At 44.5% G+C, this 21,655-nt stretch overlaps 1 protein-coding gene across 2 annotated transcripts in view; it reads right to left on the bottom strand.

Moving 5' to 3' along the window:
- The window catches only part of LMTK2 (lemur tyrosine kinase 2), a 68,665-nt gene that overhangs the window by 6,016 nt on the left and 40,994 nt on the right, over positions 1–21,655 (bottom strand). For both annotated transcript variants that reach the window (XM_061599179.1, XM_061599180.1), the window contains 6 exons: positions 12,087–12,220; positions 11,143–11,227; positions 9,844–9,965; positions 8,304–8,453; positions 5,041–7,918; positions 2,336–2,471 (listed from right to left, as the gene is read on the bottom strand). In XM_061599179.1, coding sequence (XP_061455163.1) covers positions 2,336–2,471; positions 5,041–7,918; positions 8,304–8,453; positions 9,844–9,965; positions 11,143–11,227; positions 12,087–12,220 — 3,505 coding nt within the window. The remainder of the gene's footprint in view (positions 1–2,335; positions 2,472–5,040; positions 7,919–8,303; positions 8,454–9,843; positions 9,966–11,142; positions 11,228–12,086; positions 12,221–21,655) is intronic.

Below are 21,655 nucleotides of genomic sequence, written 5' to 3'. Positions count from 1 at the left end.
TTACCGGTGAAGGGAAGCTGTACAGCTTCCTGGACAATACATTGGCCTTTTTTGGTTTGGCCAGCTGCTCCCATTCCTCCTTGACTATATCTTTAAATAGCTTTGGAAAGGGAATGCTAGTAAACGTCTCCCTGGACCTAGGGAAGACATGTGAAGAGCCTTGCTGCCCCTCAGCCCCAACCTCTGCATGAGAAGGGACCTCCATGGGCAACTCCAGCTGCAGGCAAGCCAGAGCTTTGGTAGCCAGTACTGAATACATATCGGGCAAATAAAGCCTCTTGTGCACTGAGGGGGGAAATGGAGCATCATCCCCCAACAATTCTCCCTCCTCCCTCTCTGACTCTTCTGAACCTGAATCAAAATGCCCAGCAGTCTCTAAGGAATCTGGACTAAGGGCCTCTCCTCTGTAGGAATGTCTGGTCCCAGAACACCCCCCTTTGCCATGCCTCTCGGACCTGTGGAGGCCTTTGTGTCTGGTCCTGCCCTTCGCCTTAACTGGACTGGAACCCGAAGAAGAGAAGGACCATGAGCTAGAGGAAGAGGACAGAGAGCGCGCTCAGCCATGTCTGGGTCGCTTCCTCCTGTGAGAGAGAGCTAGGCGCTTAGCCAGTGAAGCCCCCACTTCCCTCATCATAGCCTTACTAATCGACACCATCATGGAGGAGGAAGACCCTTCCTCAGACCCATGACGACTCTTAGTCTTGTGGCGATCCCCCCCCCCACTGCGAAGACACAGGCTGAGGCCAATGTGCTAAGAGGAGACTGCTCTTCGCCTTGCTCCCGCCCCCCACTGAAAGACATAACATCATCCTCCATAAAGAAGCGGTGCTCCGCTGCCTCAGCCATTGTGTATTTTGGGGGGGCTACACTGGGCTCCCCCACGAAGACCCCTCAGGTCGCATCGGGCAGCTGTATGCAACCAACCAATAGGGAACACACCAGCTGCTGTCTACAATGACCAGCTGTTTATTTCTGCCAAAGCTGCGAGAGCTTTCCCGCCACTGAGGGACTAGCTAAAGCAGGAAAAAACTCCTCCCCCTCAGCTATGGTTGCTGCTGAGAAGAGCCAGGCAGGAGGGAAAGGAGCAAATATCCCCCCACAAGAGGCTGAGGACAGATCCTGGCTCAAGAGGTGCAAGGCGCCTTTACCACTTCGCAGGGTAACTCACCCTGTGAAATCCTGTGCTGCGACTGGGTGTTACGCGGCGTGTGTCCTGCAGGTCTGACTGCTGCCGCTCCAAGGCAATGCATGGGGGGCGGGGGCTGGGAACATTTCCAGATACCACCCCTCCTCCATTCCCACAGAAGGGTTGGCGCAGTGCTGCTAGCCACTGCTCTGCGACAACGGAGGGGCCTGGGACACTTCCCGGCTACCTCCTTCCAGCCAAAACACAATTTGTCACTCCTCCCCTCTCCGCTCTTCTGTGCTGAGGGAAAAAATAAGAGCAGAGCAACAGCCGATGCCATCCACTGGTGTTGAGGAGCTACGGATGGGCCTGGGGCGCTTCCCAGCTACCTCCCAGCAAAACCAACTGCCACTCTTGCCTCTCCCGCTCTTCAGACCTGGGATGAAAAAAAACCCTTGGAAGCGCAGGAGGAGGGTGCTCCATCTTCCGCCGCCTCAGGAAAGCCATGGAGGGGCCAGGGGCAGATCCCGGCTACCTCCCCCTCAACTCTGAGGCCGAGGGCAGTCGAGCTCCATGTAGTGGGGGAGAGGCCTAGGACGATTCCCGGCTACCTCCCCACTAAGGGCAGATCAAAACAAGCCAAAAAACCAAAAAATACCCCCATCACCTACTTAAACACTGACGGGCAAGGTTAGACAGAGAATACCAGAAGTCCAAAAAGAAAAAACACTTTCCTCTCTGTACCCCTGACTGAGATACAGGAGCATACAGGTGACTCTTAACTCGTTGGAGGCAGAGTCAAGACTGGCAGTTAGAGGGTGGTTCCCTCCCCTTCCGGCTGGCCACCGTCTAACACTTTGTTAAAGTTTGACTCTGCCTATAGGAGGAGTTAACCTATTCCTGTTTGCTCCACGAGAAACCTCCTTTCCCAGCATGTGCTCTACCACTAAACGTCCTTCCTTCAACATCACTATAATACTAATAGTTTAAGGGGGAGGGGGGAATTGCAATCAGATTAAACTGAAGTAAGCTTAGTTTTAGATTAATTGCTTATGGTAATAAGATTTTTCAAGTCATATGCCTCATCAATGAACAGACTTAGTAGGAACATGCATGGAAGCAAAGAAACTAGTGGAAGGATTTTGCTTTGGAACAGCTCGTCTGAATTTTGTAAGGTATATACTTAAACATCTTCCAAAGACTAAGTACCTTCTTCATCAGTAGAACTTTCTGAATTTGTAAATTTATTCAAGTAACCAAGGTCTGAAGCAGGAACAGGAGTGTTACTGGAATCTGAGTGATTTGACTCTGGAGCACGATTACCAAGCTCTTTGGTTGGTGTTTCCTAAAAAAAGAAAAGAAATGCAATTGCTTCCATTATCATATACCTAGGATGTTTCATCAGGTGAAACCGTAATGAATATCTACAATTTAATATTTTGCAGTAGCTCACATTTTCCCAGATGTGTGTGCGTGCGTGCGTGCGTGTCACTGTGCCATTCACTCAATTCTAGTAACTGTATTATCATGCACTTCATTTGGGATTTTACAAATGTTTGTGGTTATTTCTGTAAATAATGCAAAAATGGGTGTGGCCAGAACTGGCAATCAACAGGGACATCCCACACACTTACCCCCCACCCCACCAGAAAGCCTTTTTCAAACCTGATGAGGGACATTTTGGTTGGGGGGGGTCACCACACATGGTGGGGTTACCAACAGCCATAGTAAGTCAAAGACCATAGAGTAACGTAGCAGCCCCCCCAGAATCACTTTCTGGGATCGACCCTCCAAAAGGTACTAGAGCTACTGCAGTACAATGTCCCCAAGTCTCAGAAAGATTCCAGTTATTGGTATCAAATGCTGCTGAGAGATCCAGGAGGCTAAGACATTCCCCCCTACTTTCTATCCCATGTTGAAGATTATTCACAAGTATGGCCAAGGCAGTTTCCATCCCAAAAGCAGACTGGAAAGGATTTAGATAATTGGGTGTCATCCTGTACCAACCAAAGTTTAAAAGTCACCACACATTCCAAGATCTGGCTCCCCAAAAAAGTACATTGGAAACTGGACAATAATCATTACGATCCACTGGGTTTGACTTTACTCTCCCCGTACATCTCCCCATCCTTAGTCCATTTCTTTTGCTCCGGGTAGAGAAGTCTATCTTCCTCTCAACGCCACCCTCTTTCACCTTGTCATGCAATGCAGTTTGCTACTCCTGGTCTGAAAAACGTTTTTATCAAGGTAGCTTATTCTCTTCAAACCTTTCCTCAATACCTACTCAACATGAAAATTTCTGGTTCTTGGTTTCAGTTTTCAGCATCTAAAGTTACGTATCCATTAACTCATAAAACAGGATAAATATAAGCATAAATTGTAGCAGTTGCTATAGTGGTCTACATAAAGTATGCGCTTTTTGGCATTCTTGCTACTAGTTGAATGTCACCTTAGTGATCATCCTGACTTCTTCCTTCACACCATTTAACAGTGCATTCATATGCATGTTTACTCAGCTGTAAGCCCCACTGAATTCAACAGGGCTTGCTCCCAGGTAGGTGCACATAGGATTGCAGCCCAAGCCTTCCCCCCCCCTTTTTGCAATAAAACCTTTAGTGTGATCAACAGAGCAGAAGATCTTGGTAAAGCATAACTCAATATTTAGGACAATACCCAACTATTGAGAAACTCTGCCCTGTTTTGTAAAGCCAATCATTGTTCATTTTCCAAGTTTTTTTTAAAAAAACTAAAGGCCTAAATTTGCTGTGCTAGTTTGCTTTCCCACATGGTATAAAAGGCACCTTGTGGCTATCTTATTACAGAAGTGGGAATTAGATACACAACCCTGGAGTTCTGTAAAGTAGGTCAACTATTTTCTGTGTGTGGTGTGTGTGTACGTACACATACCCTTATTCAAAGAAATCAATGCAAACCCAGTGTACTTCACAATTACAACTGTAGGTTATAGTGACCACCAACTGTGTTTAAGTCCCCTGTGCTTCAGTGCTTGACCCCAACTTAGCACTACTAGGGTCAGAGAGTTTTGCACCTTTAAAAACAGACAAGACAGTATGGTTCAAGGATGGCATGTATTTGTTCACAGAAGGCCATGCCTTCTTACCTGGAAACTGACTAAGCAGGAAAAATACAATTAATCTGAATATTTTAGTTATATTAAACGAACTGTATTTCCCTGCTTATGCCACAGACATGATATGGACTAAACAGGGCAGAATGAGGACCTGATAAACTTGTTTATGATGCGCTTATTTTAGAATGAATGCTCATTAGAGCCTTAGTTCAAATCCTTAAAAATCGTGAGGGACAACATGTATTCAGACATTTCACTTTTTTCTCTGATTTTAAACACATCAGCCCTGCTTATACATCATGATGATTTACTGTCAACACACCAATCCGGGTGGAGAGGAAACAAGCCACTATCTCTGGCTTTGCCATCATGTCAAAGCCAACGACTGTAGCTTATTCCACTCCAAAATGAATTGGTAAATCAAGAGCCGCCTGAGGTTCATCTGAGCAAACAAAACCCATGATATGCAGTTTGCACACAACCCTAAGCCAGGTTTTGTTGTTTGCTTTTCCTCAGCGCTAGTGGGGGGGAGTGAAATGGGCCCGGTCAGATCATGCACATGCTTTTATGGCTTACCATGATGTGCAAATATGGCCATAACGTGTGCAGCTCTTTTTTCTGCAACAATATGTTTGTATAAACAAGTCTATGGAAACTCAAACACCTTCCAAGATTATGTTGTTACTCTGCCTTCTTTTCCCACCCTACCCCCCCAACTTCATTTGCCACAGGGAGCCTGGGTTTTCTACCAACTTTATCATGATCTTTCCACCACCATCCAATTTAGATTTTAAAAATATAATACAAGCAAAACATCAGATACCTGATCAAAAAGATAGACTGTGACATCATCGAAGAATGTTACTGCTTTTCTCTCATTCTTCAGAAAGTTTTCAGAAGGGTTGTTCTGCTCCAGCAGCTTTGGCTGTTTTAACAAGCTCCTTAGATGTCTGCCCTCATCCTGGTTAGTAAGGATTACTGGTACTTGATGCACAATTTCCTCATCACTGTCAGAGCTAAGTCCATGCAAATGGAAAGTTCTCATATCATCCTCAGAATCATCACTATTCTCATCTTCCTCATCAGCATCATCCCCATCCACTGACAGATCAAGCATCCCAGAAACATCAAGTTTACCAAGGTATTTTCCTTCAATGTCTGGCTCTTTCAGTTTATGACCTTCAAAGTGGCCCAGTAAGGATTTTTCAAAGACTTCCGCAGGACCATACAAGTTAGGGATGAGCTTTAGATCTCTCTCAGGAAGAAAGTCTGCTGTATTCGTGCCTGTACAAGAGATGCTTCTGGGGGAATCCTCATATATTATTTCAACATCATCTTCATCAGTTGGCTCTCGATCCACCGCAGGTAGCAATAAAGTTGTATTGTCACCTTTATGAAGACACTCCTGCTTTGTTTCATCCGTCTCATGTAGCTCTAGCCTCTCATCCAATTCTAGCTGCAAGCATGAGCTATTAGTGAACTGTTCATTAGCTATTTGATTTCCTTTTAGCCGATTTTCTGCATTTTCATTCTTTTCCATTTCAAAGTAGTCACTGCACACACCATCCTCTATTAATACTTTTTGTTCTGCCAATATATTTATAACAGATTTCTTATCTAGTTCAGAATCATTATCAGAAAAATAGGCAGAATCTCTGTACGAATTCTGGATGCCACCAAAAGTAGTCTTAGAGACTGCTTCAAATGAATCTATGATTTTTACTGTGTCTGAGTCAATATTTACATCCAATGACAGAATGATCATAGGATTATCATGCAAACTCCTATCACCACCAGCATTAGACAAAGCTGTGTCTTCATTGGAGTTGCTGCCAATAAGGTGTGAAGTCCATTCAGGAGACTCCAGGTTTTCAGTTTCATAGCCACTGTCAGCAGGTTTATCAGGCGGCAAAGGTTTTTGGAGACTTTGACCCACTAAAGACTCTAAGACCTCATTAACTTCTAATGAATCCAATGAGTCTGGTGTATCTACAGATTGCTCCATGCTTTGTATGGGAGTTGATAAACTGTCCTCCAGTAGACTGTCATGACTTGTACAATCTGAAGGAAGGACAGATGAAAGAATAACATCTTTGATGAGAGTCTCTTGGTTACATTTTTGAATCTCAGTTAAAGTTTCGTTGTTTTTCTCCAGAGGATACCTATCACCTAGTTCTAATCCAGATTGCTTCTTCTCCAAGTTATCAATCACCTCCTCACAATAACCACTATTGTATTTAGGCTCCTGGCTATATTTCTGTCTTTCTTCCTCTTGAGCACTGAGGGCAGTGCTATGACAGCGGCGACTCCCATCAGTTTGGGGTTTGGTATTCATGGATAACATTTCAGTAAAGCCAGTTTCAGAGACTTGCTCCATGCCACAGTAAGAATAATCAATACTGCAGACAGAGTCATCAACTCCTATATTAGGAGGATTTTTTCCAGTTCTTGATAAGGAGGGTGTCTGCTGCTTATCCATCACAGGTGAGATAGGAGGCATTTGACTTTGCACAAGGGATTGGGGCAGAATACTCTTGTTTTTATTTGCACCCAATTGCACAAAATGTTCAACTTTATGGACTGGAGTATTTCCAGCTGTTTTAACTTCAATCCCAAAAGAGTTTGTATTCGGTGGATCGAGCATATTTTTGTTGTCAGAAGCTCTGTTTAAATCACCACTGCCACTTTTGTTACTCAGTGCCCCCTTTAGCAAATTCTTCTCTTGAAGAAAAAGAAAGTTATCTGACAGTTCTTCTGAACTCAGCAGACTAGGATCAGGCTGCTCCATGATAGCCTCCTTCAGGTAAACAGCTTCATTTTCAGAAGCATGTCTGTGACTTCCCTTCTTGGGTTGATCAACTATAGATTCTAGATCTGCACATGAAACTGCTTCAAGTTCCACACAAATATCATTTAGATCAGCAGATTCAGATATATTTCTTGTATCTGTCAATTGTTCTGCTCTGTCGACATCACTAAATATATCTTGGAAAGAGCTTTCAGGACCATTAACATGCAAGCCCTGTTCCTTGAGATTTGTATTATAAAAGAGAGAGTCCCCATCTGTAGCTGTTTCAGCAGCAAAGTCCCCAAGAACCATGAAATGAGAGTTTTTGTCATGACTGTCCACATCTGTCATCAATATAGCAGCATGGTTATCAAAGTTTACAGTACTGCCTCCATTCTTCTCTTCTAATTGGATGTAATAATCATTTCCAACAGAACGTTTATGGGCATTAAACACAGGAAGTTCCCCAGGGACACTAAGTACATCCTGCCCACTTTCATCTTGAGCTCCAGGCCCTTGCTCTGTAAGTGTGCTCTCAAAAACCTCCACTGGGAAGAAGATATTTGTGTATGTCATCTCTTCATCAGGATTTGCCTGGCTGCATTCAAAATGGTCTTGTTTGGCTGCTTCCCAGATGTATTCAAAGTTGAGCCCTCGACTTGTTTCAGTTACCGTGAGAACTTCTTCCAGCTCACGGCCAAATCTGTTACCTGTGAAATGATCCAGGATTGGAAAGGCAGAGTTACCCGAGGGCTCTCTGTTTGAAGTATTGGGTTTGAGATCATTCCACTGTTCAGGATCAATCACTGAATCCCTGTGACTTTGCATACGGAGATATGTTAAAAGCTTATACACTTCTTCTGCTGTTGCTCTCTTGTCTGGAGATAACCAACAGAACTGTAGAACTTCATACCTTTGAGAAGAACAAGATTTTTAATTTTCAATACTATTTTGGTAATAGTTATTAAGAAAAGATAATATTATATCAGTACAACAATTACATTAAATAGGCAGCTAGTCTTTAGTTTGAAAAACATGCTAAGTTGTTCACCTCTGCTGATTAAATACTTGCAGATCCCTGTGACTTATTTTCAACATTGCAGAAGATTGGGAGTTATACTTCCCAATACCTCAGTTCAATTTCTGGTCATAGGCCATACTGGAGGGTCATACACATGCCACTATCTCTCCACCACAGCTCTTTCCTACCAATCTGACAACACTGATGTTTTGCAGGATTATCTTAAAGACTGATGTTTAAAATAGCTAGATACAAACTTTAAAGACTTAAGTGTTACCATCTATCCGAATATGGCTGTTCAAGACATGGTTCCAAGAGCTTAGTCCGTTTCTCTTTTATGACCTGCATCAGGACTTCATCATCAGATAAATGAGAGTAAGGTTTTGCAGCACTACTAAAAAGCTCCCACAGCGTTACGCCTAGTGACCTGCAAAAGAAAAAGTCTTCAATAATAAGAAGATTGTCCTATCATGGTACTTAAGCCATAAGTGCCATGGTCTCTTCACCTAGGGAGGTGGTGGGCTCTCGAACGACTCCAGAGGCAGCTGGACCTATTGGGAATACTTTAATTTGGATTCCTGCATTGAGCAGAAGGTTGGGCTTGATGGCCTTATAGGGCCCTTCCAACTCTACTATTCTATGATTCTAAGCTATTTTCACAGGAATACCAAATTATTCAGGTTTGCAACTTGTTCACTAGCAAGGGCTAGACTGGAACTTTTATCTTGAGCTGAAACATTTACTGACTTCATAACAGGAAGCAGTGAGTGCAGGACACATGTAGGCCACACAGTAGCACAGCAGGAAATGGCAGTGTAGACAAAACTGCCTGCATTTTTTAAACAAGGTAACCAATTTCCTATAACCCCAGAAGTTCCAATCACAAAATACCAAACTGTAAAATGATGGTTTTTGATGGTTGTTCTTGCTTTAATGCAAAATATATTTCATTTCCACTATTCAGTGGTAAACCCCAAACATGCTACATTTTCAGAAGAATTAAAAAAAGTGATCTTTGGCAAAACATCAGTTATTTAAATGCTAGCAGTCAACTCTGCAGATTTCCCTTCAAGGGAACCACTCTACAGTGGAACACACTGGCATTCAGAGGAAAAGTTCAGATGATCTAAATGGTAGTTATGATGACTGCAAACAAACCTCAGCCTTGTCATCTCCTATCCGCCTCCTCTGTACACAAGGAGAGAAAACATCAGTTTTCCCTTTTTAAAGAGAAAGCAGTTCACTATTATGTTCAAATCTGGAGAATTGTGGTTTGTTCTGAATACAGTTAGAAAAAACCAGAATTTCAAACCATGGTTTCAAATTATTATTAATTAGATTTATTACTCAAAGGTCTCCAAGCAACTTGTAGTACTGTTAAAAACAAAAACAAATATATCATACTATAAAAACAAAATAAAAATAATATCCTCATACAGCCACAGGTAGCTTTGGCAGTATGCTAAAATTCGGCTTTGTTTTAACTAACGGTATTTAAAACAAAACAGGGTTCTTCAAGTTCCTACATAACAGGAGATAGCAGTTTGTTCCAAACTCTCTCACAAGAGGAAGAGGGAATGCTCATGCTCAAGGCTCATTCACAATCTCTTAGCAATGGGCAAGGATGGGCAACCTGTGGTCCTTCAGATGTTGCTGGACTCCAATTCCCATCAGCCCCACCCAGTATTGCCAAGGAATGATAGGAGTTGTAGTCCAACATGTGGAGAGCCACAAGTTCCCCATCCCTAGCTGATATGTCCCTTTAAAAACAGCCCAGACACTTTCCATAAAAAAGCCTTAGATAATTGTTTTCATACCAGATGTTACTGTACTTTGTTTGCTCAGCTGTTAATAGTCTGTCCTGGAAGCTTGTCACCAGCTCTGGTGCAGTCCATCGAAGAGATACAAGCTTCTTTTCATCTGTTTCAATATAATCTTCCTGTCATATCAAGGAAAGAGACAAAATTGGAAAGGAGAAATCAAAACCATATGCTGCCAATGGCTCTTTGTTCTCTCATGCCTCAGTTTCCTAGGAATTAGATATTCCTTCAAGGGACCTGAAGCCAAAAAAAAAGGGGGGGAGGTAATGTCTCAAAATAATGCTAAAATAGACAAATATTGGGGATTTCAATATGCCCAACATGTTTTGGAGTACAGTCTTCTTCAGGAGCAAATGCCATGAATAAATCATCACAAAAAATGAACAGAAATCTCTTCGCCTCTGAAGGTAGCAATACTCTGAAATGCATTGGGCTGATTGGGTGGGATCCAAGCTTTAATTTTATGGCTGGATTTTTCATCAATTCAGTCAAACTAAAAAAAATCAATGAGATATGAACAAGTAATGACTAACTTAGTCATTCTAACCCATTTAATTCTCAAAAAGTTTTTTTCTACATTTAGCATAATAGAAGCTTTGCTTCCTCTTTTTGGCTTCCACGGTTTCCAGCAAATCTTTTTGCATTAAGACAACCTTGCAATCCAAGTGCTCACCTAAACATCTATGGCAAGTAATAGTTGCCTCTATACTTCATCATTTCTGACATAATTGCAATGGCGGCAGCAGGAACAGAGCTGGTTGCCAAGCTTCTCTAGTGCTGTCTCTTAATGAAGAAGCACTATGGAAACTATTTTAACACTAAAATGGAAAAGTGAAAACAACCCAGAGATCACTGGGTGAAGGAATGTTTTTCTCTGTATCTGTCTTTTGGAATGTTTTAAGCTGTTTTTAGAATGCTTTTCTTTTTGTTGTTGTTAAATTGTTTTGTTGATTCGTTTGCCACCCTGCGCTCCCTCAGGAGAAAGGATGGGTATAAATTAAATAAATAAATGCATGCACAGCCTCCATAACAGAGTAACCCTATGGAGGTTTGGTCAATTATAAGCACAAGATTATACAGTCCTTAATTTCAAGAATATATAGTGTTTCCTGAATGGCACAAAGAAATGGAGAACATCAGCAAATCCAGGATAAACATATCAATAAGAATAGTACAAAAAGAGAGATTATAATATGCACACTTATCAAGCTACTAAACTACTTAAAATTAAGCAAGCCCAAATAAACAGTCATTTGTGAATAAAGTAGTCTCAATTTTTTAAATGCATTAACTTACCTTATACCGACTGAATCCTATTCCATAATCTCCAACTTTTACATTTAAATCAGATGTAAGGAAGCAGTTCCTTAAGGCTAGGTCACTGGGGAGGAAAACCATTCAAGAACATTGCAGTGAGCACAAAAGAAAGCTCAACATAAGCTCAGGTGATAAAAATCAATAATGTGGCTGAATATATCTTATTCAGCATCATACTAGATTATACCTTTAAATACAGCACCAGCCATTCAAATATCAGTATGGAATAGGGACACACAAGCTTATATTAGTGCTGTAAAACCAGAAGGGTGTCATGGATTCAGACTAGAAAGCCTAGGCAAAACTAAGACATTCACTTGGTAATAGGCTAGTCTGATGCAAATAGCATCTTTGGGAGAAAACAGCAGCTGGGGGAATTTTTGGCACTGGGGAAGGGTCCTGATTGGGGCTCTGCTGCTGCTGCCGATTCAGAATACAAATGGCCAGTTAAACACACTTCTTAACAAGCACAAACAACATAATATGTAGTTTTGCCTTTTAAACACCATTGCGCAAGTCATAAACACCCTACCCTGGTCATTCTCAGACAGCCACTACAAGCAATTTCATTAGGGTTGAGTTTCAGTAGGTAAATGGTAGTTCAGTTATCTGCCTCCATGCATGTCCATATTTAATTCATCAAAGGAGTTTGGGGTATGAAGATTCAGCTGAAGACACGTGTGCATTTACAAGAAGACTGTGCGATGGCTCCAGCCTCAGCTTTGTGAACTCCCAATCCACAGATGGAAGCAAAGCAAGAAACAAGTCACAAGCATCTTTATATTATCAGGGAGGTGGAGGTGGAAAGAAGGTCAAGTTCCTACATTCAACATGCTTCATAACCTACTAAATCTAGTATTTGAGAACAAAGAGTTTTGTCTATGTATAAGAAAAAGCATTAAATATTCATTTGGAAGCCATACCCATGCACAAAATTGTGCTTATGCATTATGGAGAGTCCAGCAGCAATCTCACATGCCATCCTCTGTAGCAGCATGATTTGGGAATCTCCTTTAATATTCTCTTGTTCATTGCACAGATACGTTTTTAGGTCACCCTGTAAAACAAGTTTAAGAATACTCATCAATGCCTCCTCAAGCTGGTTGCACTCAACAGATATTTAACACCCGTTTAGTCTTGTCAGTCAACAAGGGTGTAGGTTTTAGTTATAAGCTTGTGCTTAGAGAGCCCTGCAATCAAATTTCAAGTCTCTGTAAGGTTTCTTACAAAAGGCACCTGAGGAAGGCACACTATGACCCTTTTAAAGCCATTTGGCAGTTAAGGTAAGAACTGATCTGACTTAATGTTATGGGAAGATGAAAAATGGAAGGTATGCCCACGGCTCTTCTCTGTGGCTGGAAAAGATAGGGGCTAGGAGGATAAGAGATGAGAATAACAATGCATAGAAAGATGGATAGCAGCAGCAATGAGAAATCTGAGGAAAACGTAGTGCAAAGTGGCCATGAGTTTCATGGTACGATGAGTTTTGAACCTGGGTCTCCTTGCATACAAATACATTATCCATCACACAGCACTGGCTCTGCAAGTAAGGGCTGGTTACAAGCAGACACACACCACACCACTAACAGCCTTCTGCAAAATACATCACGTAAATTGATCTTACACTGATTCTACTACAAATCTTAAGCATTTATTTTTTCCAGCAAGAGTGCCTGAACGTTATAGGCAGACTGAAGCCAAAATCCCTGTACAAAAAGCAGCAGTCAAGCAAAGGGAAAACAAGTTCAGTAGTCAATTTCAAGCCGCACATCTTTCATTCATAAATGGATACACATCACTTAATTATTCCGTTTGTTAACTGGCAGATGAATGCCTGGACTTCACTGAAAAGCACTGCATTAGAGGCGACTTGGAAATTCTGTCTGGGTTTTGATTTGCAATGCTTGTACACCCTTAAATACTTAAGAGTGTGCAGGAAATGCAGGCAGAACTGCCTCACCACCTCTAGATGGCAGCAAACCATTAAGCAAAAGCCACAACAGCATAAGACAAGTTTGTGGTTCACCAACTTATGTTTGCTCAATTAATCTCCTACAAGTTCTGAATAAAAATGATAGTTGTTAAATTATTACACTGTTTAATCTTTTCCAAAGAAGGAAGCCATTTTTCCTGGATGGCTTTTACTAAAAATTCACTTTTACTAAAATAACTCAAGCTAAAAAGTACTGTAGTTAACGCCTTTCAGAACACAAGTGTAAAAAAACCAAAGATGTAGATAGGCATGAACAAAGCTTGATTGAGAAACTGCATAAATACTCCCTCCTCACAAATCTCTTAACGGCAGGCTGCCAAGTGGCCAAAATTGTTCTGATCATAATGGGTTAGTACAGTCTGGAGAGGCATCTGTTAATTTGCTGTGAATAACATACAGCCGAAACTGTTATTTTAAGAATCTACGCTTGAATAATGCAATGTTAAGTTTTATTTTACAGCTTTTGACAAGGTTAGTAAGCAGCTATGGGCTATAACACTCATTAAAAGCAAAGCCCCAAACCCAAGCTTGCTTGAGAGTAGATACACTCAACCACAACTATGGCCATTTTCCCTATGAGTCTGGCCATCACAGCGGGTGTTAGCTCCACCTATCGTGCGAAGGCAAGAATGTCTTTGAAGTCAAGACTAGGGGCGTCAGGCCCCTCCCACTCTCCAGTTCATTCTTGCCTTCGGACGAACAACATTGGAAAACTTATCATTGAGATCCTATAGCGTAGCATTTAGCTAAGTTGTTTTTGTATTTGTTTATTCGTTTTGACTGGGTGCGAACCCAGCGTTGCTTGTGTGTCTTCCCAGTCCTTCTTTCCCTACTTTCACTTACCTCTGTTGCTTGTTAGAGGTTTTTTCCCTCAAAGACCGCGGCTGCGGTTCTCCCTGATTTGACTTTAACATTTTATTTTCGTTCTCTCTCCTGCTTGTCTGGCAACCCCCACAGAGACCGCCGCTGCGGTGTTCTGTGTTTTTTGGCCATTTTGAGCTTCGGGGGATCGCAGCCTTTTCTCTCCCGTAGCGGTTCTGCTTTTCTCAAGTCGCGCTCTGTGGAGCCCTTGAAGAGACCGCGGCTGCCGTTTTCTCCGAGGCGGGAGCCTGCGGCTGCAGCTCCCTCCAACCTTTTGTAATCTACCAGGGTTCTGCCTCCCTGGAGCCTGGCGATCCGGCTTTCTCTCCGCTCCTTATTTCGCCGCGGAGAGCCCTGTTCCCGCCGGCGACAGCGGCTTGCCTCCTGCTGCCTCAGCCCTCACAGGCTTTTCTCGGCACGTTAGTTTCGCCGCGGCTAGCCCTGCTCCCGGCGCCGGCAGCGGCTTGCCTCCTGCTGCCTTATCCCTCACAGGCTTCTATCTGCACTTTCTTTTTGGGGGGTTTTTGGAGCCGCTAGTGCGGTTATCGACCCCGAGGCTCCCCCTGCTAGTCTGTGCTGGGCAGCCCTTCCCCCCACTTTGTTCCCAGATGGACGCCATTGCTCCTTCTCTCTCCGCCTTTTTTGATCGTTTTTTCCCGCCCTTTTTTCCGAGCGCCATTTTTTGAATTCAAAATTCCCGCCCTTTTTGTTACCCTTTATTAACCATCGGATACCTTCCCTGCAGGCTATCTATCCGTATGTGTGTTGTATACGTGTTGCAAACAGACTTACACAGGGCTCACTTGCACACAAATTTACTGTGGTGCTGCAAACAGACTTACACAGGGCTGACTTGCACACAAATTTACTGTGGCTGTAATCCTAGTGGCTGAATGATATTATCAAGGCTGGAGCTTTAATCTTCGTGGCTGACTTGTACTAAATCTGATTTATATTGGTATATCCTGCCCCCTCTGGGGCCGTGTACCACGCCTGAAACCCAGCCTACAGCACTAATCTGAGTGTGCTAAGTCTAAATACAGCCTATAACATATTAACGTTAATACCTTAGTGCATCCTGCCCCCTCTGTGGCAGTGCACTCCGCCATCTGCCAGTGTATTCTACCCCCTCCGTGGTCGTACGCTGAGCCAGTTCGGGTCTTTACATCCTGCCCCCTCCGTGGCCGTGTACTGTACCCAAGTTAATATAAGATGGCAGAACAGCCAGGCATGCCGCAATCAACCCATATGGTGCCAGATCAGCCAGGCATGCCACAAACAGCCAAGCCACAACATTCTAACACGACTAAGACCAGACACGCCAAAGCCCTGGCTAAGACAAAACATCTTTCCAGCCATAGCAAACCAAAGCGCCCACGTTACGTCTCTGTGCCAACCACCACCACAGCACCTCAGGCACACATAAGCGATATTCTCCATTCCCCTGCTGCTTCCTCTGACGAGGAAGAATTTGTTGGCTTTCCCGCTCAGTATTCGACTAACGATCCTTCCTCCGATTTACCGCCCCAAACATCTGTTCCAATAGTTCCTCAGGCACATACATCTGCCACATCCGGGCTGCAGCTGTCTCCTGATTTCCTCTCCCAACTTCAAGCCATGCTGGCATTTTTTACCCAAATGCAGTCACTACCACAAGTTCCTGCCATACCTCAACTCAACATGGAACATCGTGCGTGTCATGAAACTCACCCTTCCTGTTCACCTAACCCCTTTGATGTAGCCAGAGGCAGATGTATTGACGAAGCCTCGTATGCGGAGGAGTCAACCTTCAATTACCACGTTGAAGGAGATGACTGGAGCGACTATTCAGATCATGAGGAGGATACATCGTATCGCTTGTTTAATGCCTCAGACTATCAGCCCCTGGCACGCAGGGTAGTTAATACTCTTGGTCTCCAGACAGCGCCTTCAACTTCGTCCGCCCCAGCTATCAAAGGGGCCAAGGTCCTCAAATCCCCTGCACCTACTGAACACTACATCCCGGTGCCGGACCCAATTGCCAAATTAGCCTCTGAAGAATGGGCCCATCCACTCAAAGCTCGACGCTTCAAGAACCTGGCTGACAGACTTTACGCCCTAGCCCCAGACTTTGCCACCAAGTTAGATGTCCCTGGCATAGATGAACCAATCGCTCGCCTCGTTTCACGATCGCTTTTGCCCAGGGAAGGGGAATCCCACCTAAAAGACACTACTGAGCGACGAATAGACTTCGCCCTCCGCAAGAATCACGAGGCCACTGCCCTAGCCATGCGTGCCTCCACTTCAGCCTCCATCTTCTCCAGAGCATCTATGATGTGGCTGGATGACCTTCTAGAGGACGCTAACCCTGATCCTGTCGCCCTCAGAAGAGCACTATTGAAATTGCGTAAGACAGCAGCTTTTGTGGCCGATGCCACTTTGGATGCCACTCAATTAGGGGCACGAACCATGACGGCTCAAATAGTCGCTCGTCGCACCCTCTGGCATCGCCACTGGCAAGCTGATTCAGCGGCCAGATTGAATCTGTCCAGGGCTCCTTACTCCGGATCTCTACTCTTCGGCGAGGAAGCTCTAAAGGCAGTGCTGGTTGATCCAAAATACGCCCACAAACCGGTTCTGGCCACAGTCAAGAACAGCGACCACAGGCCTTTCAGGCGATTTCCTTCCTTCCATTCTAACCAGCCCTTTCGAGGAACGCGGCCAGGAGGACGAGGCCGCGACTTCAGATCTTATGATCCCAACACATTCAGGGGCTCCTGGAACCGACGCTTCCAGGGCAGAGGTCAGTACCAAGGGCGCAGGGGCAACTCATCATCCTCATATAAGGGAGGTCCTCGCCTACGCAAGTAGTCTTAACGCCCTCCCCATAGGTGGCAGATTACTTAATTTTGGAGATCGATGGCTGCGCCTTACTACGGTCTCCTGGATCAGGGACCTTTTCAGTTATGGCTATGCCATAGAGTTCTGGGCAACCCCATCAGACAGATTCCATCCGTCCCCTTGCCCAAGGGCACCAGCCAGGCACAACATCATGCAGACAGCTATACACCACCTCTTGGACATAGCGGCGATAGAGCCAGTTCCCACAACTGAGAGGTCGGAAGGGGTGTACTCCCTCCTATTTGCTGTCCCAAAACGAGATTTATCATGGAGGGCGGTACTGGACCTCAAGTTTGTCAACCGTTTTGTAACATATCACAGGTTCAAAATGGAATCACTCCATTCCATTACGGAGAGTCTGCATGAAGGAGACTTCCTGGCTTCTATTGACCTTAAGGAAGCGTATCTCCATGTGCCCATTTGTATAGCTCACAGGAAGTTTCTTCGGTTTGCTTTTGGCCACCAGCACTTTCAATATAGAGCGATGCCATTCGGCCTCTCCTCTGCTCCAAGAGTGTTTACCAAGGTGCTACTCATCCTAGTGGCTTACCTCCAGACCCAAGGGATTCATATCTACCCATATCTGGATGATCTGTTAATACGGGCCAAGTCTGAGGAGCTGGCTCATCATCACTTAATGATCACCCTCAATGTTTTGCAGGCCTACAGCTGGCTTGTCAACTTCGACAAAAGCCATCTCCAACCAACCCAACGCCTACTACATCTAGGGGCAATGTTGGACACCCTGCAGGCAATGGTCTTCTTGGCTCCAGATCGCATCACTGCCATCACAAACATCGCAAGGTCCCTGATGCAACAAACATCCGCAGACGTCATGCTTCTTGCCAGAACGCTCGGGATGTTCATTTCTACCATCCACATTGTGCCATGGGCTCGAGCACACACTCGACACCTTCAATGGACTCTGTTGCCGTTTCAACAGGACATTGTCAGCACCAACCATCGCAAAGTTCGTTTGAGCCCCGCACTGCGCCTCTCCTTCCGCTGGTGGACCAAGGTTCAACACCTCTCCAAGGGCACGTCGTTCAGAGAACCCCGCAGAACCGTTGTAACCACAGATGCCAGCCTCATTGGTTGGGGAGCCCACTGCAACTCCCAGTACGTTCAGGGGGTTTGGTCCACCACGGAGCAAACTCAAAGCATCAACTGGCTGGAGCTAAAGGCTGTCCACTTAGCTCTACGTCATTTTCAGTCTCTGTTCCCTTTGGATCATGTGCTCATTCGAACAGACAACACGTGTGTAAAATCACATTTGAACAGACAAGGGGGCACCAGGTCTCGTCCCCTGCAGGACTTAGCCTCCCTCATTTTTGTCTGGGCAGAACAACATCTACAATCCCTGAAAGCAGAACATCTCAGAGGGATTTGGAATGTGACAGCAGACTGGCTCAGCAGACAACAGATATTTCCGGGAGAATGGAAACTTCATCCAGCCATTTTCCATCGTCTCCAATGTCGGTTCGGCGCCCTCTCAGTCGACCTGTTTGCTTCCAGTCGCAATTGCCAGCTTCCCAGGTACTTTGCCCGATACCTGGACTCAACAGCAGAAGCAGTGGATGCTCTGACAACACCGTGGCCAGACGGTCTATTGTACGCCTTTCCTCCCATACCATTGTTAGCCAAAACCTTGAGGAAGGCGCGAACCGAGAGGGCACAGCTGGTTCTGATAGCACCATTTTGGCCACGCCGACCGTGGTTTTCAGATCTTCTGGCAATGTCAATGATGGATCCTTGGACACTACCAGTCAGGCCAGACCTTCTATCCCAGGGTCCAGTACTGCATCAGGACCCTACTTGGCTCAATCTAACAGCGTGGCGTTTGAACGGGGACATTTGAGGTCAGCTGGACTGTCTGACGCAGTGATTGATATTATTTTGGACTAGAGAAGACCATCTACCACTCGTATTTATCAACATACCTGGGGGGCTTTCTCCAAGTGGTGTCAGTCCCACCACCATGATCCATCCCAAGCCATTGTGCATCAGGTGCTGCAATTTCTTCATAGCGGCTTTATGATAGGACTTCGACCCAACACTCTACGTCGACATGCGTCCACTCTGTCGTCCATTCTCTCAGTGTCCTTTCCTGGTGATCGTATTTCCTCACATCCGTTCATCAAACGCTTTTTGAGGGGAGTCGCCCTACGCTCTCCGCCTGTTGTCCATCGTTTTCCTTCATGGAGTTTGCCGAAGGTTCTGCAGGCTTTGCAATGCCCTCCGTTTGAACCCATCAGGTCTGTGCCCCTACGTATGCTGTCCTTCAAGGTCTTGTTTCTGATCGCAATCACATCTGCCAGACGCGTTTCGGAGTTGGGCGCATTGTCTTCTGCTCGACACCTCTGCGTCTTCCATAAGGACTCTGTTGTGCTGAAGACTGATCCTTCCTGCCGTCCCAAGGTCGATTCAGTTTTTCATTGCAACCAGGACATTGTTTTACCTTCCTTTTGCCCGAATCCTACCCATCCGCTCGAGAAGGCTTGGCATTCGTTGGATGTTCGGAGGGCTCTCAAGACATACCTGTCTAGGACCCAAGAGATTCGAAGAACGGAGTCTCTGTTTGTATCCTTTCATCCAAGGTCTATGGGGCATAAAGTATCTAATTCTACCTTATCTCGTTGGTTAAGGGCATGCATTATTTTAGCATATGAGTCCCTGAAGCTGTCAGTTCCAGCTAGTATAACGGCTCATTCTACCAGGTCAGCTGCCACTTCGGCTGCTTTTGCCACTAATGCTCCTGTTGCCAATATTTGTAGGGCTGCAATCTGGTCTACCCCACACTCGTTTATAAGGCATTATAAAATTGATCGTTATGCCTCTGCTGACGCTTCTTTCGGCAGACGAGTGTTACAACAGGTTTTTAATAAGGATTAACACGTGGGTGGTCCCTCCCTGTATGGGCTGCTGTGGTACATCCCGCTGTGATGGCCGGACTCATAGGGAAAATGGACCATTGGTCTCACCTGAAGGGTGATTTTCCTATGAGTACGGACATCACGACCCTCCCAGTTGGAGGATGACTATATATTTTCTAATGTGTTATATATTACTGTTACGCTATTATATTTAAATTTAAGAGTGAAGTCAAGACTTCTAGTTCTGTTATACCGCTATGTTGCAGTCATGTTACTATGCATGGTACTATTGTGTTATTTTCCTGCTGCCAGGCCGGTTGGCCTTGTTCTTGTATCTTTAGATATTTCTCCTTAGACTCGCTGCGAATGAACTGGAGAGTGGGAGGGGCCTGACGCCCCTAGTCTTGACTTCAAAGACATTCTTGCCTTCGCACGATAGGTGGAGCTAACACCCGCTGTGATGTCCGTACTCATAGGAAAATCACCCTTCAGGTGAGACCAATGGTCCAATCCCAGCTCCTTGAAGAGTGTGTTGTTGCAAGTGTGAATTATGTTGCGTTCACACTTTTAAAATATAAATTACCCTATTTATATCCTACTCTCAATTTGGGGATCTGAGTGATCTCCCATCAGGGTTACTCATAAGGCCTGCCCCAGTTAGCTTCAGTAATTCTGCTAACTCCCAACATGTTTTTCCATTTCCTCTAATGGTTCTCTTATTTTTTCAAACATTTTTCTCAAGCATTAAGCTGGCTGAGATCGGTGCATTTTCTGGGGTGGGGATCTTCTGCAAATATGCAAATTAGGGTAATTTGCATCAGAAAACATTCAGCTTGCATTAGAAAATGTTATGATTCCCTAGAAAGTGATCTAATTTTGCATGCCTGTTTTACTTGTATTTAGCAAGCAAAACTAAAAACTTCAAAACTGTCAAGCTTCACTAACATTGCATTTGCAATTGGAATCCATTCATTGAACTTAAGAAATTTAAAATTTCCATGGAAAAATAAGGCAGTGGAAAATGTTCCACCCCACATCACTGGGTGGGATAAAGTTAATATTGATAGACATGATGGAAGTGGGTCTTGTGGTGGGTAATTGCTCTACTAGTTATTTTTTTTGGGGGGGGGGGAGAATCCATGACATCCTTTCACAGCTTTAGACAGTTTAGGTGTAAATAGCCCTGGACACCTATTAAAGCAGATACGGCTGACTAAAGCTGCAATCCAATACACACTTATACCTAGGAGTAAGTCCCACTGAACCCAATGATGCTTACTTCTGAGTAGACATTATTGGATTGCAGCCTTAGTGACAGAGAGTCAATTGGCAAACAAAGATGTATTAAAGATTCCAAGATTAGCAGTTCCTTTAAGAGTCACTTTTCACAATTGTGAGGGAAATCCTGAGAATACAACAATTCCCCAAGTACTGTAACAGAGAACAGCCAGTAAGCATATCTCTAATTTAAGGATACATTTGTAAAGTACATGCATGCATGAATGTTGGGGGAGGGAGTAAGGGGAGGATAAACTACAACATCCACCATGCCAATAGAGAGGCAAATACCTAATCCACAAAAGGAAGAGCAAGCAAGGGACATAATCTAGAAGCTAGCAATTTACCAGAGGTTTAGGGAATGGCTAAATGCAACTTGCAAATGGAAAGTTGGGGAGAGAATCCAGGAGTAGCCAACATAGTCCAGCAACATCTGAAGGACACCACAGTTCCCATTATCCCTGACCACTGGCCATGCTGGCTGAGGCTGAAGCCTAAAAACCAGTACAGCACCATGTTGACTATCTCTGGAATAAACTGCAAGGGTCTTCTGTAGTGCTCTGGGGAAAATGGACCAGTGTTCTTATCTAAAAGATAGTTTTCCCAG

The sequence above is a fragment of the Rhineura floridana genome, chromosome 17, assembly GCF_030035675.1.
Source record: "Rhineura floridana isolate rRhiFlo1 chromosome 17, rRhiFlo1.hap2, whole genome shotgun sequence".
In the NCBI taxonomy this organism is placed as follows: domain Eukaryota; kingdom Metazoa; phylum Chordata; class Lepidosauria; order Squamata; family Rhineuridae; genus Rhineura; species Rhineura floridana.
This window is presented reverse-complemented; position numbering and strand designations above follow the sequence as displayed.